This window comes from Pteropus medius, unplaced genomic scaffold (assembly GCF_902729225.1).
Source record: "Pteropus medius unplaced genomic scaffold, Ma_sr-lr_union100, whole genome shotgun sequence".
NCBI lineage: Eukaryota > Metazoa > Chordata > Mammalia > Chiroptera > Pteropodidae > Pteropus > Pteropus medius.
Genome location: NW_024354502.1, coordinates 4,165,009 through 4,183,646, shown reverse-complemented (window position 1 = coordinate 4,183,646; position 18,638 = coordinate 4,165,009). Strand labels below are relative to the sequence as shown.

At 33.2% G+C, this 18,638-nt stretch overlaps 1 protein-coding gene and 1 pseudogene across 3 annotated transcripts in view; both read right to left on the bottom strand.

Moving 5' to 3' along the window:
* The window catches only part of ATAD2 (ATPase family AAA domain containing 2), a 55,982-nt gene that overhangs the window by 19,806 nt on the left and 17,538 nt on the right, over positions 1 to 18,638 (bottom strand). For all 3 annotated transcript variants that reach the window (XM_039853858.1, XM_039853856.1, XM_039853857.1), the window contains 7 exons: positions 13,527 to 13,634; positions 11,578 to 11,686; positions 11,212 to 11,327; positions 7,304 to 7,478; positions 6,360 to 6,448; positions 2,621 to 2,780; positions 1,810 to 1,900 (listed from right to left, as the gene is read on the bottom strand). In XM_039853858.1, the coding sequence (XP_039709792.1) occupies positions 1,810 to 1,900; positions 2,621 to 2,780; positions 6,360 to 6,448; positions 7,304 to 7,478; positions 11,212 to 11,327; positions 11,578 to 11,686; positions 13,527 to 13,634 (848 nt within the window). The remainder of the gene's footprint in view (positions 1 to 1,809; positions 1,901 to 2,620; positions 2,781 to 6,359; positions 6,449 to 7,303; positions 7,479 to 11,211; positions 11,328 to 11,577; positions 11,687 to 13,526; positions 13,635 to 18,638) is intronic.
* On the bottom strand, positions 3,352 to 3,470 carry LOC120595817 (uncharacterized; annotated as a pseudogene).

Genomic DNA, 18,638 nt, shown 5'->3' with positions numbered 1-18,638 from the left:
CCACCATCTCATTCAGTTTGGGAATTTAAAAATATAATATTCATTTACAGAAATGCTATTCAAATGAAGAAAATTAAAATTTTCTTTTGCTTTGATAAAGAATTTTGAGAAAGCCATTTCGTATTACTGATGGAACATCATCATCACTATGCCAAGTCACTTTCTAACTTGAGAGGACAAAAAGAAATCATCATAAAACAAAATTGTACATTATTTTCGGATACCGAAAGCAAATTTATGAATGTTTCAATTATGAGTCAGTATACTTCATAATTTTAAATCCAAAAATATTAGAGTATGGTGAATAACAAGTAATAAGTACTCAACATTGTCAATGGTCCTACAACTTTGAAACAAAAAGATGAAAACCAGCCAAACAGTTAGTTCCTCACCACAACATCTCATCAATGTTATAATAAGAATAGTGAACAATCAATGTTATACAAGGAACCGATATAGAGGTAAAACACATTCCAACTTAAAGATTAAGTTAAGGGAAATTAATAGAAGTAAATTTCTTTCAAATAAAACACATTAAATTCTTTTCAAGAGGTTCTTGTATAAAACATGGCATTCCTGGAGCATATAAAAACATTTAGCTCTACTAACTATGAAGAACTTAACTTTAAATGGTCAGTCATTTCATACCTGAGTCTAATGCTTTATGTGTTCTGCAACTATAAATATTGAAATACTGCTGGGAACTTCTAAAGATCTTGAAACGAGTGCTTTGCAGAATTGGTTTCATGGTGGACAGCCTGCCCAGGTGATCGTAGCTCTCTAAGAGAGGCTGAGTATCATCTTTTGCATAGCTACACCTCAAAATCCTTAGCTGAGATATTAGTGAAGAGATCAACTGTAGTTTCTCACTAGTAGTATAGATGCTGTGGAGTGGCGTGCAGAGCATATGCTTGTATCAGAGCATGTGACTTAATATCTGCCACGGTGTCTATCCAGGCAATCAAAGAAAAAAAAAAAAGTAAACCACCACTTATTAGAGTATGGCCATGGTTAAAATGAAAACTTAGCCTAACAATATGGTAGAAAACATTTAGGAGTAACAAGGATAAAATTCCTCATTTACCTAGTAAACTTATTCAGTGGTGATAACCATCAACAAGTCAACTTTTGAGTGAAATATGCAAACACTAATATAGCTTAGGGGTCAAAAGCAAGAGTTTTGAAATCACAGACAAGGTTCAAATTCCAGTTTGTCATTTATTAGATGTGTGATCTTTAGAGAATCATTTATCATTTATGGTCTGCCAGCCACTTCTACATCTGTATAAAATGGAGGTATTACCTACTTCACCGGACTGATGTGAGAATTACCTGAAATAACATATGTAGAATGCTTAACAGAATGACCAGAAAAACGTAAACAGTCAGCAGATTACTAGTATTATTATTGTCTACTTTGCTCTAAAATTCCCCAACACAGGGGATGAAAGAGATAGATGGGGTAAAGGGGTCAAATATGTGGTGACAGAAAGAAATCAAACTATGGGAGGTGAACACACAATGTAAATATATATATATGCTTTACTGTTAAAATGTACAGCTAAAACTTACTGAATTTTGTTAACCAATGTCACCATAAAAATTAATTAATTTAAAAAAATTCCCCAATAGCCAATTTGAATATCTCTATTTAACATCTGGGACTTCGTAGAAAGAAAACATGTCACAAATAAGGGATGAGAAACAAATATAACCTCATATTTCTTTAAACATAACCTTGCAAGACTACAACTTTCTTCCATCTTTGAATGCATATATTTCTTTTAATGCTTAAAAAGCAATGTTTACCAACACAATTTTCTGCTAGTTCTTCTAGAAATAGGTCTAGTGGTTTTGGATTCCAATCCCTTGTGTGAATCTTTAGAATTTCTTTTCGAGCCTACAAAGAAAAACAATTTTTTACATCCATAATAATAAAGAGCTATTCGGATTAGGATAATTTCAATTTTGCTTCAGAACAATTTAAAACTTTTAATTGTCTAAAATGTTAGCTATCAATACCTAAATTAATAGAAATATGAAAGTGTTTTTTAAAATTTAAGGAATTTGTTAAACAGATTTACATTTATAGTACTCTAGTTCCATTCATCACAAATATGAATGAGAGAAATTAAATAACTACTGAACTATTGTTCATGCTGGTGCATACTAAGAAATGTTTTTATGAGTACTGCTAGATCTACTCATGTTTTCTTGCTTGGTAATCAAAAGATTAAGTGGCTTTAAAATAACACAGTGGTACCCACGAAAAAGCCAAGGCTAATAAATTAGCTAAGGATTGACTATTCATTAGGCCATGGGTTCTGAAGCAAAATAAAGTTGTGTGATTAACATCCAAAGGCTGCACTCAAACTGAAAGAATTTTAAGAGTATTTTTAGGGAGGTATTATTTAAAAAAAAATAATAATAAATTATCTGAGTTCTCATCTTTAAATAAAGTAATACCTCCCTAAAAACACATACATACATGTTTGAATATTAATCATATAGCTTTGCTTCAGAACATACAAAACTCAATCTTCAAATTTTCACTGTACCAAGGATTGCTCATGATAAAGGCAACACATTTTGTCAAAATTTAGTGATGTTAAATTCTTACATCTTTATCAGGTAAGCTGAAAAGGAATTCTCTGTCAAAGCGACCAGGCCTTCGTAAAGCAGGATCGATGGAATCCAGCCTGTTGGTAGCACCAATGACTACAATTTCTCCTCTGCTGTCCAATCCATCCATAAGAGCTAACAGGGTGGAAACAATAGAACTAAATTTAAAAATAAGAGAAGAGAGATTAACCAATTAGATGTTAAATATATCATTTCTTCTTTTGGTAAGAGTTAATACATTAAATGTGAACAAATTTTCTGAGAGCATCTACTACTTCAACAGATTTTTTTTTTAAGTCTGTAAAATAACATACTAAATGGCATGTGGAGATTAAAATCAATAGAAAACATAGAAAGTCTTTAGAATGACACAAATGAATCCTGAAAGTTATTTCATAAAGCATCATTTCTCATAGGAACTTCAGAGTTCCCAAACAAGATACAACATAAAAACCCACAAAACCCTAATAAGTACCAGGTAAACAAACAGTATCTAAAAATTATAAAATGGTCCATTTCATACACATTATCAAAGGACCCCAAAATAAAATGGAATACACATCGAGCATAAAAACATAGGATTTTAATTACATTTTAAACTTTTGATTATGGAGAAAGATTAGTAAAATGATCTCCACATTTATTTTTTTTAGGCAAGGCAACCCTTGGTTGACCTCACAGATTGCAAAGGACCTTGTCATCTTACAATCCCTTATTTTTTATTTTTTACACCTACAGCACCTTGTCTTCCTAGGTGGTCTCCCATCCAAGTACTAATCAGGCCCAACCCTGCTTAGTTTCCGAGATCAGACGTGATTGGGCTTGTTCAGGGTGGCCTGGCCCTAGACCTGATCTCCATATTTTTATCACCAGTTTCAACAACTGACAATATATTCCTTTTATGTCTTCACCCGATAGCTTTAAAAAACAAAACAACCTCCAACATCATTTAACCCATAAATATCTCATGTTAAGTAATTCATGTATGAATTTGAGATAGACTTTAAAAACTCTCGCAATACTATGACACCAATGTAAACAGTAAATCCTTAATGTCACCTAACACCCAATTTTCCCTGATTTTCTCAAAATATCTTTTTACATTTGATTTGTTCAAGCCAAGATTCACACACTACACTTGGTCAAATGTCCCTCAAATCCATAATAGTCCCCATGACACTCCTTCACTTTTTTTCTTCCTCCATGCCATCTATTTGTTGAAGAAACTGAGTCTTTTGTTTTGTCGAATTTTCTTCTTACCTTGTGGACTGGGCTGATAGCTTACTGATAGGATCATTTAACTTGTCCTCTATCATCTGTATTTCCTATAAACTGGTAATTAGATCTAGAAGCTTAACAGATGTCAGTTAAACTACTTGGGACAGCATATTTCACAGGAAGATACCATGTACTTCTCACTGTACTCCTAAGGAGGCATATAATAATAGTTTCTCACTTAAGGTCAGTGGGTTATGTTTAAGTGAGGTGTCAGCTTACTCTATTCACTGTAAACTTCAGTATCAACCTTTATATCCTACCATTTTAACAGCTGCTGCTTATTGCTTAGATCAGTGTTTCTCAACCTTGGCACAACTGACATTTTAGGTCAGGTAACTTGTGGTGGAGAGCTGTCCTATGCATGCTAGTATGTTTAACAGCATCCCTAGTCTTCACCCACTAGATGCCAGTAGCGCTCCCCTCCCTATCCCACAATGACATTCACAAATGTCTCCAGACATTTGTCCCCTGTGGGGCAAAATCACTCTCAGTTGAAAACCACAGGTGTAGATTCACTTTTTCATAAAGGTAACAAAATTCTGATTTTCTAATTCAATAATTTCCTTTGCATTTATCAACTGTGATTTTTCAATAAAGAACATTACTTCATCACCTATGAAATTACCTCAGATCATGACCTGAATAATAAAAGACAGGAAAAAGAAATGTTTGATTCATTCTCTTTATCACTTTTTAAGAGTAATGATTCACTGTCTTAGCAACTAATTAGACTTTTTTTAAAAAAAATTAAAAACTGACTTTTAAAATGTTATTTGATGCATTTCAATCTACTGCAGTCATTTTTGATGTTTAAATTGTTCCACTTTGGCCAATGAAAACTCCTTCAGAATTGGCTCCTATGTCATTCTGATACGAACTCAGTGATCTTCGATTGCTTCCTTGCTTCTAGGCACTACAAGATGTTTCAAGCTTGTCTTGTTTATTTCCTGCCTCAGTCCTGCAATCCATAATCTCCACTAAGAGTCCTAGTATTTAGAGACCACTGCTGGGCACTAGGGGTATGAACTGCTACTGGATTGTGACTGCTTCTAGATCGTTTTAGTGCCCTAAGCTAGGAATTATCTTTTCTCTAAAAATAAGAAAACTCATCATGAATTGATAATGATATTTTTAATTCAAAGTAAAGATTTTTTTACTTTATTTTATATTTGCATCCTCTTTATCCTAGGCTAAAAATCTTATTTTCTATTGCATCAATTTAACTCCTTGTCCACCAAATTTCTCTTAAAAAAAAATATATATATATATATTTGAGACGTCGTATGCTTGCTAAAATTATTCTAATCCCTTTAGAATTGTTCCAAAATACAGTAAGTACTTAATTGAAAAGCGATGTCAGTATTTTAAACATGTTTCTCCCTATTAACACAATGAGTACAGTATGGCTGATAATAAAATGTTTCATATTAAAAAAGTCTGTATGATTACTGGTAAGATATGTACAGATGAAACTATTTTTACCATAGTACTTAACATTTTAATTTACTACTCAGAGCAACAAATGAAATTGTATATATAGCATCAAATCAAAGAAGGCCACTAGAATATAGTAAATATTGTCAGGTGTTAGGAAAGTCAAAACCTACCTATCACTCACATTATGCCTTGCTCCTTTTTTATATCATCTACGATAAGAAACAGTACTGGGATATATGGAGGCATGCAAACATTTGCTTTAGGGTATTCCAAATTAAGCAGTTACAGATAATTCATGAGACCATCTGAAAAGAAGCTCTGAAAAACTGAAGATGAACTGGGACTAAAAGTAATGTAGATTCAACTTGTGGCAGTGATCCTAAAGAAAAGTGCTCCCTTGAGTAAGCAGCTTATCATACGGGGCGATTTAATTTTCCCACCCTGGAAATGAAGTTGGGCTAGTATGAGAATATTAAACTAGTACTAATGCACTAGTACTTACTAGTTTAGCTCAAGCAGTATTTTAAAAGCATTTGAATTAGTTGGCAACATTTTAAAAAAAATTAACACAAAAATAGGAATATAAAATTTTAAAAAGATAAAATTTATTTTTCAAGTCTGGGTCAGCTCCTGCACCTCAATAATAAAATAGAGTTAAAAACAACTGACTACGCTCTTATAAATGAACACTCAGCCACATTCCCCACCACGGCCCCACTCTTAACCACTGGGCTACCTCACTCATTTCATTGCCTTGCCTCACTGGCTGGTGAGTATCTAAGTTTGTATCAGGAGTTAAATCTGTAACCAATATTTTAATACTGTGCTTGAGAACACCCTGCCATCCAAAAGAGGTTCACTTTTTCTTTTCTACTATATATTGGGGTTCTACTACCAAAAATGGCAACTACTGGTTTGTCAAGTTTCTTTCGCCATGTAACTAACCATTCTATCCCTCATGCAATATCAATACAGCTCAGAATATAGGAAAAAAGGCAGAAGTATCATCAAGAAAGTTTTACCTGTGAATCTGATCTTGCCTGCTTGATCGTACTGGAGCCAGACCATCGATTTCATCAAAGAAAATAATTGATGGGCGCATCTGATAAGCCTAGAAAGTAGTCCAGTGGTTGCATGTTATTATGAAAAACTTCAAATCTCTAACTTACTGTAAACCATTTTAATCCATTTTCCTTCCAACTTGTTTACAGAATTTATGTTATAAACCTAAATGTAAATTTAAGAACTATGTTTTAAGGATTTAAGCTAAATTAAAATAACATAGTTTAATTTTATTTGCATTTTCAATTGGAAATATTCAAAATACATACTCTACTGGTTTCCTAACTTAGATCTTACATAGCTACAGTTATTGGGACACCAAAAAAATTTATTAAAGACCAACTCTCAAAACAAGATAAAGTAGAGAAGATAGTGATACAGCCTCCCCTCCATGTCAGGATGGGAAAACATTTAGTAAGATGCCATAGTTAAAAACAAAACAAAAACCCACCAACTCTTTCAGTAAAGTTAAAAAATCTCAGTGGGTTCCATTAAGAGATTTAAAAGCATTTGCAGCAATATGCCTCAGTAGAGCAGAACAAATTATCTCACAATGTGCTGTCAATACAATCTGGGATTATGAAATTGAAAGTCACTCTAGGGCAGAACCAATCTCATACTGAGACATAACTCACTACTACTCTCTCTCTAGGTATAAGACCAAAGACTCCAAAGAACTTAGATCCAACTAATTTTTCCTTTCTCTTCTTACTATAAAATTGCTCCCTATAGGTCAGTGTTATCTTGATATACAAAGGAATATAACCTAGGAAGATTATATATTTAGTGTAATTCTTCTGAGTTTATTTCTGTGAAAAGTGACTAAACGCAAGCTTTATTTAATCCTTATATATTAACACCTATACTGATTATAGATCTAGATAGGTAAATTTTAATATCATACCTGATCAAATAGCAATCGTAGCTGTCTTTCAGACTCTCCTACCCATTTACTCAGACAATCGGCACCTTTCCTCATGAAAAACGCTACTCTCTTGGCCCCTTGGCTACACTCATTGGCAAGTGCTCTAGCAACCAGAGTTTTTCCAGTTCCGGGTGGACCGTAAAACAAACAACCTCTGTAAAAGAATAAGTATTATTTTAGTAGTAAATTCAAAAGTGGATTATTTAAACAAAATTACAAACTAATTTCGTGAATGAACTTAATTAGTGATTAAAAAGTAAGGACAATTGAAATAGCATTTCAATCCATAAAGAACAACTTGAAACTTGGGAATATTGATATTACAAAATTAATATTGAAAATAAAACCATTTATTTAAAACATTTTCTTTTATTCATACATTATGCTCATCGAAGTACCTTTGATTGCATAGAAGTCACATTTTAAAAGACGTGAGTTTACTTTTGCAACATATCAGGGGAAAGAATAGCAGACTTCATCTACAATCTTTGGTCTCAGCCTCAGTAGCAGAACATCAAAAGTTCTGCAAGAAAACATGTGGGATCGAATAGCAGAGAAAGTAAAAAAAAGAGAGAGCTTAAATAATGGTGGTTGGATGGTAGGAAGTAAGACAATGTAAATAATTTAAAATAACCTTTTGACATCACTGTCACAGGGTGACCTATAGCTTTTTCAAATATTTCCAGTTATTCATTGAGGATAGAATTGTCAGAAAATAGACTATATGCAAAATTCTTAGTATATATGTAAAAAGAATATAGAAATAGAACATGTCAGGAATTAAGTTCTACTAAAGTAACATGAAATAATCGATTTCAGATCATTAAATAACTGCTCTTGAAAAGAAACACTTACGGAAAATCCCAGAAAAATAGAAGTGACAAAATAACAATGGCAGGGAAAAAAAATCACAAGTGATGGGAAAAAAATCTATTAAAAGTTAATAAAATATAAAAGAAAAAATAAGAAGAAAAAGTAATCAAATGCAGACGGAAAAGAAACAAAGCAACTGGCAAGAAAATAATCAGACAAACAAATAGAATGACCAGTGATTTTATTGTACAATAGCCAAGGCAGAAACAGATTTTAAGAGTTAAAATCTATTAAGCCAACAATCTTATTCGTGAGACTGTATCTTAAAGAAGGAACTAAGGATTCACACAAGAAGCAGCAATGAGATGTTCATGCTATTGACATTTGTGATAATGAAAAGTTAGGAGAAAACCAAACAGCCAGCAAGAGCTAAATCAAATAAAATGTGATACAGCCACATAATGGAACATTATTCAGCCATTAAAATGGAAAAAACATACAAATAAAAACAGCAAGTTTACAGAATCATGTATTTGACTTTTATGGAGGTAAATGTATATTGTAAGGAAAAAGAAATAAAGAAAAATAATTCATGGAAGTTTGTTTCTAATTTCACTACATTATTTTAGGTACTTCCAACATTTTCTATAAGAAATAAATGCTATTATTTAACATTAATATCTTTTTGACTTAAAAAAATTTATGGTTGAGTAGTATTCAATTGTACACCTAAAACTAGTATGTCAACTGTAACTGAAAAATATATTTTAAAATTTTTAATTTACCAACATCTAACTGTAATTGTTTTATCATACATACTTTTATAATGTAAAAGCTTACTAATTTAAAAAGTTTACTCAAATCAATGTTTCCATAGGTGATTCAGGGAGAAAAGTTGTATTAGGAAAAGGGAATCAGAGATTAGGGTTTAAAAATGAGTTAAGGTATAAAAAAAGAGAAGAAAAAGGAAGAGAATAAAAAACTATGGTGATATGAAAAAAGTTCAAGAGTGGACTTTCAGTTAAACATGACAGATTGAATCCATGGTTTCATCTGTGCTCTCCCTTTTAATTTCACTAAAGTGCATAAAACAAAGTAAACAAAAAAATGAGATAGCACTTGAGATATTTCAATAAAACTTTACAAGTTAGAATGAGATGACTTTGGCAGACCTGAAAAAGCTAAAATCTAAAATACAGAAGCCCCCCACAAAAAGAACGCTACTTTGCAAAATCCCTCTCAGGATTTAGAGGTAATATATATCTCAAGGCAGATATGAAAGTTTGGGTTGCAAAGAGTAGGATGGAGTAAAACATTATTAAAGAACAGTGACACCATCCTGACACCTTCTGCTACCCTGTGTAGGCAACGTGCCTGGATGATTTACTTTCTGATAAAGGACAAAATGAGATGCTGCAGGAATTAAATTAAAAACTCCATACTTAATGGTGGAGACTAACCCTTGCTCAGATCTACTGCTAAAATGCTGATAGGCAGGCTCATAAGCTTCATATAGAAGACTAGATTTCCGTCTGGGAGAAAATATCCCTAGATACTGACTTTGAGAACCACCATTACCCTAAGGCAAGGACTACAGGTTAACAAGCCCTATTAGTGACCTTTAAAAATATGCTTTGCTCTTAAATATTAGAAACCCAAGAATTACTAGATATTTAAGGAAAAGTTGTAACACTGAGATCAAAACAAGAGAAATAGATTAGCCTAGAAAGTCTAATATTCAATCGACATGAATTGAGGTAAGAGGAAAAATTAAAGTGGAAAAATTACCAAAAAAGTGATTAAAAAAAAACTTTCCCAGAAATCAGACGTTTCCAGATTGTAAAAGTATAGCACAATAAAGAGGGGAGGGGGAAAAGACATAACAAGAGAGTATGAGATTACATGACTGTTCTCAAAAAGAAAATAAAAATAATCTCCCACATATTCTTTTTCTCAGGACATTCCTAGAATGTGCCCCATCAAAACACAGCTATAAATCAAGGTCATAGTTGAACCCAGCACTGAAAGAAACAGGAAATCCCATGCCGACTGTGATGGGAAGTCCCAAGACTTAGTTGTGCTACAAGACTAAGAGTAACAAAAGAACAAGGCTGTCTTATTAAAAGTTTTCTTCAACTTGAATGTGGGGGTGGGGGAAGACTAAAAGTAATCAGTCCAGATGGAAACGGGAGAACAAAAGTTCCAGGAAGATGTGCCTAAAAAAATTAAGGAGCTAAAAGATGACTTGATATGTTCAAATACACTGAAGAGAGGTTTTTATAACTCTAATGAAGACTCTGTGGATGAATTGATAAGAATATAAAAAACGAAAAAAAACTAACACAAAAAACAAACCCCAAAACAGGGAAGTATTAAAGCTGAGGGGGAACAGGAGAGTTGTAAAAGAGAGGCATATAGTCATAATATACTATATATGGCTCAGCTAAGAAATATTTCCATAGTCATAATGCAAACACTGAAAATGCATTCAATGATTTTATATATGTATAAATGAAATATTGGAAACACATAAGGAAGGGAAAACACATATGTGGAAGGTGGGAAAAGTAAAAGATCCAAATAGTCACTGTCCATAGTTTGAAGTTTATGGCTTGTGTCTAAAATAGAAACACAGAAAATTATAGTATAACCGTACGTATGGCTAAAGGAGTTGAAAGTAGTTGGCTCTGGAAAGTGGGAATTGAAATGGAGAAGAGTAGAGGAGGGACTACTTTTTAAAGACTTATGATACTATTTGATTTTTAAAATTAAATACATATATTACTTTGATACAAGTTTTAAAAATAGAAGAAAAAAGTAGAGTATGTATGGGAGGAATTTAACTAAATATATGAAAAACCATGGGGAATCTTTTTTTTCATGGAGAATCAATTTTCAAATCATTTTTATGTTAAACATTAAGAAAGTAAAAATATTCAAAGCACTCAGGACCTTGCAGGAAAAATGTACAAATGACTGTAGGCCTGAAAAATTTCAACAGAGAAGCATTATCTTTTTAGACAATAGCAGCACATCACAGATTTTGGCTACAATAAAATGTATAATTAAATTACCTTGGAGGTTGAATTTTGAATTTTTCAAAGACTTCTGGATAAAGTAATGGAAACACCACCATCTCTTTTAGAGCTGCAATATGATTAGACAGGCCACCAACACTATCGAATCGTACCTGATAATGAGAGGGAAACACTGACGTTTTTATTTGAAGTCAAAATTAAAATGTCACTCCATCCCCAAACTATACCCAACCCACATACAGTCAACTGAGTACAGTATCTTAGCTGTGGCCTGAAGATTTAAAATAAAAAAGAAAAGAGTCTATAAAAATTAGTTTTTGATAAAAAAAAAATGGTTTCTTATTTAAACTAAAATGAAGAATGCTATTATAGTTCAAACATACATTTCAAGACAGTACTCACTGAAGAATCTAGTTGCATTGGATCAACATCAGCAAGGCTTGCTCCAATTTTCATTCGATCTTTATAAATTCCTTTTAATTCATCCTTCCGAAAATTTAGTGGGAGGCACCTATTTAAAAAAATTTTTAAAAACCAAAACTATCAACTCACCCTTCACTCCCAAATGCCTTGTTAAAATAAGGGCATTTTTCTTAAAAATTAAAAAAAAAAAAATTCAACTGGAACGATGTCGAAATTTCAATTTCCTCATTTTCCATATAGGTTGGGAACTTAACTGTTAAAAATAGTTCTACCGAAAGTTTTATTATTAAAGTTATACAGTTGAATGAAAATACCAGTTTTCAAGATGCTGCAGCACTATAAAATAATTCAGTTGAAAATTTAGACAGCAGCAATATACATTATAATGATCAATCCTAAGTGCTTAAGATGTATTAATTCATTAAACCTTCACAACAGTCTTGTGAAGGTGTTACTATTTCCTCTATTTAAAAGAAAACCGAGATACAGAAAAGGTAAACTAAGATGCCCAAGGTCACGCTAGTGACTGGTAGATCAAGGAATCAAACCCAAGTGGTGTATCTCCAACAGCTCTGCTATAATACCTCTCAACAAAACATTCATATAATCCACCAGCATTTGGATCCACAACAATACTCTCAAGCAAGAACAGATTACTACTTTCCTAACTACTTTCAAAACAGTTATGGTATCTTACAAAGAATATGCCTAGAGGAACCTGCTTGCTTTATCCATGGAAAATGAAAACTGTTTGTTAGAGGTTGATACTTGCACCAGAATGCCTAAGCGAAGAAGGACTGCTGCAACTGAACACAAGTAAAAAGCACCATGCTCACCACAAGGGACAATTCTTGCTAACTCCAAACTCCATGAGGAATGTATATTGTGAAATTTAAGATGGACAAGTTTTCAATTGCGGCTTTTAAAAAGGTATTCCTTAAATAATTCTTAACAGAAATACAACTGCATAATACGAAATCCACAGGATCAGATGCATATTTCTATGAAAGCAAATAAAAATCCAAGTAGTCTAGGTATACAGCTTTTGAATAGTTTACCTTGTTGCTGTTCAACAGAAAGCCAAAAATGTAATTTAAAATTTTCTATTAGTCACACTAAACAAAGAAAAAAATTAAAAATTTAATAATTTATTTAACCCAATATATCCAAAATACTATATTAACATTTCAATATACAAAATTAATATTTTAAAAATTGAGCTACTTTACATTTTTTTTTTGTACTAAGTCTTTGAAATCCAAGAGTGTATTTTTTATAAAAATTTAAGTATATCTCAGTTGAGACTAGCTACATTTCAAGTGCTTAACAGCCACATGTGGCTAGTGGCTACCGTTAATGTGATAAAAAAAACCAGAGCTTAGAATTCAAAGAACAAATGGTTTGCATACTCCTTCAATTATTATATTCCAACTGCTTTGTCAAGATTTGTGTTCTACTCTAAGATTATTATAGTATTAGAATCTTAGCACTGCATTTTTCATGCACCCACCCACACCTATAAAATGGAAATAATCCTTGCCCTACCAACTTCACATAATTATTGTGAGAATCAAATCGGTTGATTAGTGTATGTGAACTTGAGTTATAAGTAAACCCTTCAATTTTCCTTAAGAGTTCTACAATAAGAATGCACTATTATTATAAAAAAGAATACAGAAAAAATTTTATTTCCTGAAATCAGTGTTTACCATTTTGAGCTATATAATGGTGTATAAACAAACATATATTCTAACCTGTTATTAGTTGCAACTGTATATATTTCAAACAAGAGAGCATTCTTGTTTTATATATTAACCTGTTGTGGAATTTTTTTAAACAGCTAAGCTGTACCTATTTCCAAATTATTCAACTTTCTCACCACATTAAAAAAAGCTGGAAGTTTTAAAAGACATCGATGTGGCACTTACCTGTTGATAGCTCTATTACGGCTCCTTTTTCTTCGCCTCTCAAAGTGCTGTTCATCTTCAGAAGAGGAAGATGAAGTAGAGTCACTACTGTGGATCGCATGCCTTCGCCTAAAGAGGAAAAAGAAGGGCAGGGAAAAAAAGACATAAGATGCCAACATCAGAAATACCTGATGATCCAAAAAAGGTTTCTCCTAAAATTAATACATTTTCTGAACCAATGAAATAAGTTTCATTGGTTGAGTCTTTTGAAGGAAATAACTGAGAGGAAGGGAAAAAAAGAGATAGGAGACTGTGGTAGAACTGACCATCAAATGTTCATTAAATGGTCCAGGCAGAGTTACTTCTTAGTCTTGATATAAGTCAGCTATCCTCAAAGAGAAAGGTAACTATAATCTCAAAAGGCATTTTCAATATTATACTATATATAATTTCACATTCTGAAGGGAATCATCTATTTTAAAATGTCAAATAACCTTAAAAAGAGAACATGATCATTTTTTTTAATGTAAACCAAAGGGGATCAAGAAAGGTTAAAAAAATGCTATGAAACAGTAAGGAATAAGATGGCCTTTAATCTGTAGTATCTCATCAACTGTAAATTCACAAATACCACTTAATCACTTAATGTGTAAATGTGGAAGTTACCCAACTCACATAAGCCTCAACCTTCTCACTTACAAAAAAAAATTTTTTAATATAATCGAATTATTAGGCTTGTTCGTAGTATTAAATAAGATGTCAATGCTACAAAGATTCAAAAAAAATTAAGTCATTTCTTTCTTTGGACAGTTGTAAAAGACTCACAGGGGAAACAAAAACAAAAACAAACAAAAAAAGAATCTGGCTTAGAAAACCTTTAATCATTCCACTGGCTTGGGGTCTAGAGCTTTTCCTGAGTCAGAGTGCAATCATGGTAAGTAGGTATTTCCAAAAATATAAAAGGTTCACAATCTGTTATCTGCATAATGTAGGTCTAGAATCTTGTACCTAAAACACTCTGAAAACAAGTTTTTCCATTATATACTTAGCAGTGAAACATGACCTGAAATGTCAGAAAGGCAATTCATAGTCTCCATTTGTCCCATTTACAATTATTCATATGTTTTGCTATAGAAATAACATATTTGACTAAGCAGTGCTGTACTGGACACCACTAGAGATGTTTATGTTGTATGTTAACTTTGTAAATCCCACTCCCGCCAAAAAATCTGAATTCTGAAACACAAATGGCCCCAAGGGTTTTGGAAAAGGGGTGCAGAAACACAGATATAAGCGAGAAAATAATCCACCTAATCCACCTACCCAAACATACCCAAGACCATTTTTGTGATCCACCTTAAACTAAAACTATCCAGTACAAGTCTGAAATTTTATATGAAAAACTTACTTAATATTACTGTTAATACCATAAAATAACTTGTAGTCACATAATTCACATAACTATGTAAATTAAGTATTCAGTCACAAAAAATTAAGACTAACTTCATAATAAAAGGGACTAACATTTACAAAGTGAATGAAAAAAATATACTAAGTGCTTTTTGTACCAAGTACTTGGCATATTATCTCATCAATCTTAATTAAAACTTTGGAAAAATACTTATTAGTAGGCTCATTTTACACTCAGATTCCATGTGGCTCATAGTTTAATTTGCTCAAAATATCGGAATTAGTCAATGATGATACCAGAATTCAAATCCATGTCTGTCTATTCCAAATTATAAGCAAACGAGACTTTGTAGACTGACATAGTTTCCAACATTCAATTGACAAATAGAAGTTCTTTCTTCCTTTCTTCCCTTTCTTCTCCTTTCCCCCTTCCCTCCCCTCCCCTCCTTGCTTCCTTCTCCTTCTTTAACCCGCCTCCACTTCTACCCCTGACCTAAGGATGTTGCCTTTTCCCCTTAAGAACTGGATCTCTGAAGGTGGGGCATCTCCTCCCACATGCTCGAGGCACGCCTATGGCCGCCCCCTGTCGCCTCCAGTGCACCCTGGGTATGGTCCATGGCTCTACCTGGGGTGTGAACCCAGGACCTTCTGTGTGTAAAGCAGATGTGCTAACCACTACACCCACCCCCCACAAGTTATTTTTAAATGTTATGGTTACAATAACAAACACACATAGCACTTAATATGTGCCAGATGCTATTTTAAATGTTTTGCTTGCACTACTTCATCTAATTCTCACAATATTATGAGATAGGTGCTATTATTCCCATTCTACAGGTCAAAAACTAAAGCACAGAGCTTAATAACTGGCCAAAGGTCACTAATAAATAGTGGAGCTGAGCTGGCAACCTAGGCTGTCCTAGTCATGGGTCCAGGTTCTTCATAATTACTCTATACTGTAGAATGGCCATTATTTCAGTTTTAAAAAGACTCTAAACACAGATACTCACATATCCACATTTTTTTTTTTTTAACTAAAAACTTTTGAAAACTTTGGCATGGACAACCACTGTGAACCTAACCAGAGCTTCTAGAGTTGCCAGTTCTAGTTCCTTGTCAACCAGTAAGGAGTACTTCAGAACACTGGTGAAGCAACTGTGCTATTATGTTACCTTATTGTTTAAAAAGTCTAGGCTTGTTCCAGAACTGCAGACTGAAGCTAAAGAATGAACCTTAGATGACTAGATGTTATCAACCATAAAGAAGAAAGAAAATCCTGCTTAAAGAAGAGAGTATTCCTGAAGCTCTGCTATGATAGCTTGCCAAAAGACCCTCAGATATTTTTGTTTCCATGCCTAAGTAGCTGAAGTAGAACATGTACTATAAACAGAAGCTAGTTTCATCATGAAAAAAGTAAAAAGGCAAGTAAAATGACTACCATTAAGGTTGTTAGAAGAAATGAGATGTTCACATTACCTTGGCAAGAAAGTTAAAAAAAAGTTTAAAAGGCTACATTCAAAAGGTCAGGTAATAACAAGTGTTAGAAAAGACGTGGAGAAACTGAAATTGTACATTTTTTATGGGAACGTAAAGGAGAGCAGCCATTTGGAAAACAATCTGGCACTTCCTCGAAACATTAAATACAGTTAGCATTTGACCCAGCAATTCCACTTCTAGGTATATACTCTAGAGAAATGAAAACATGTCTGTACAAAAAGCTGTACACAAATATTGATAGCAGCATTATTCATAATAGCCCAAAATTGGAAACAAACCGTTATCCATCAACTGATAGATGGCTAAATAAAATATGGTATATTTATACAATGAAATCTTATTTGGCAATAAAAAGGAATGAGGTACTGATACAAGCTACAATGTGGATGAACTCTGAAAATGTTATACCAAGTGAAAGAAGTCAGTCACAAAAGATTCCACTTATGTAAAATATCCAGAATAGGCAAAACTACAAAGACAGAAAGTAAGTTAGTGGTGGCTTATGGCTGGGGGCACGGGAGGTACTAGGGAGTGATAACTGAAAGAGTACAGGGTTTCTTCATGAGGCAAGAAAAATGTTCTAAAATTGATTGTGGGAACAGTTGCACAACTCTGTGAATATACTAAAAGCCAATGAATTAGACATTTTAAATGAGTAAACTATTATTGTATGTGCATTATATCCCAATAAAGCTATTATAAAAAAAGAAAGTTTAAAGGGAGTTACCAACACCAAAAAGGTGATTAAGTCAAATAATGTGACTCCAGAGTATGACTTAAATCTTAGTTCATACTTTAATTTAAATGTGTCAAGATCCTCTGCTAGTCTATGAGATCCAAGGGCAGGACATCTGGGTCATCATTTTTATATCCATAGTGGTTAGCACATGGTAGTACTCAAACATTTATTAAATTGGAGGCGGGGGGGGTGGTGGGGAACCCTGCACCGAAGGAGCTATGCAACTATGTGAGACACTTTACGTTGAGAGCAGACTCTGTGAACCAAATATAGGAACTCTAACACCAAAAGGGCAAAAAAAAAATTCCTAGTTGCTACAAGATACATTGTAGGTGATGACTGAAGAAGTTATCAGTCAACAATATATTACTTCCAGAAACATAAATTTAGTAAAATTGGGAGAAGAAATTAAATCTCAAAGTAATTGCTAGCCTCTCACTTCTGCTGGATCAAATAGAGGTTTGTTCCTTCAGTCAGGCGACCAAGACAGCTACACTGGGCCCTATGCTTGTTGGGGATTACAGGAAGCACTATACTTTACACTATCCTATTCTGGAGATCATTAAATTTCACTAGCAAAATATTGGTCTTTAACAATATTCTAAGGGGCCTATGAAAAATAACAGTGTGGCCTCCTTTCAAGTGCAATTTATCTTGGAGAGCCATGACAGGTTGAGTTTGCCTTCCTGATCCTCCATCCTTCTGAGCTCTAGGTGTAAGAAATGGGCTGATAAAACAAGAAATCTAGAATGTACACTTGTAATTTTGACATTCTAAAAATGAAATTATAAGACCCAAGGGTACAAGTAGCATTTCATATTTTTCCTAAAAGAAATTTGTCAGCATCTACAAAAATATTGCTTCCCATGACCAAAACATTATCAGATAGTCTGCTTCTAGGAGGAGACTTCCAAGAACTGTTTAAATAGTTGAAATCGCATAGGACTTCAGTCTTACTTCTGATCAAGTTAATAGGAAAAAAAGTACCATTTCCCACCCGTCATTTTTTTTCTGCCTTTTTAGTCTTTACCAAAAAGCTCTCTCATTCACAAACTACTATATAATGCTACTATTATCCAGAAAGTTCCAATGCATCAGAAAACCTTTCATTATTTGGGAGAATGAGGAAGTAACAAGGATTACCTCTTTGGATTTAAACATAACAGACGAGCAATGTGTTGGAATGTAGAAAGAAAAAAACCCACAAATAATCTGAACAAAGAAAATTAATTTTCGTACTATACAAGAGAAACAAATTTAAAAAATCAATTCAGAGAAGGACGGTCAGATCAGAGTCATGAGAAGTCTAGAAGCTATGTAACTCAGAATGTTTGTCATGGCAGGAAAATACATGTGATAGTAGTTGAAGACAAGTCTAAACCTATACCCTAAATTCATGTAAAGATTAAATGAAACAGTCTATATAAAATGCTTAACACCCAGTCAGGAATAAGTAAGCACAAACACAAACGTAGCTCGCAATTATC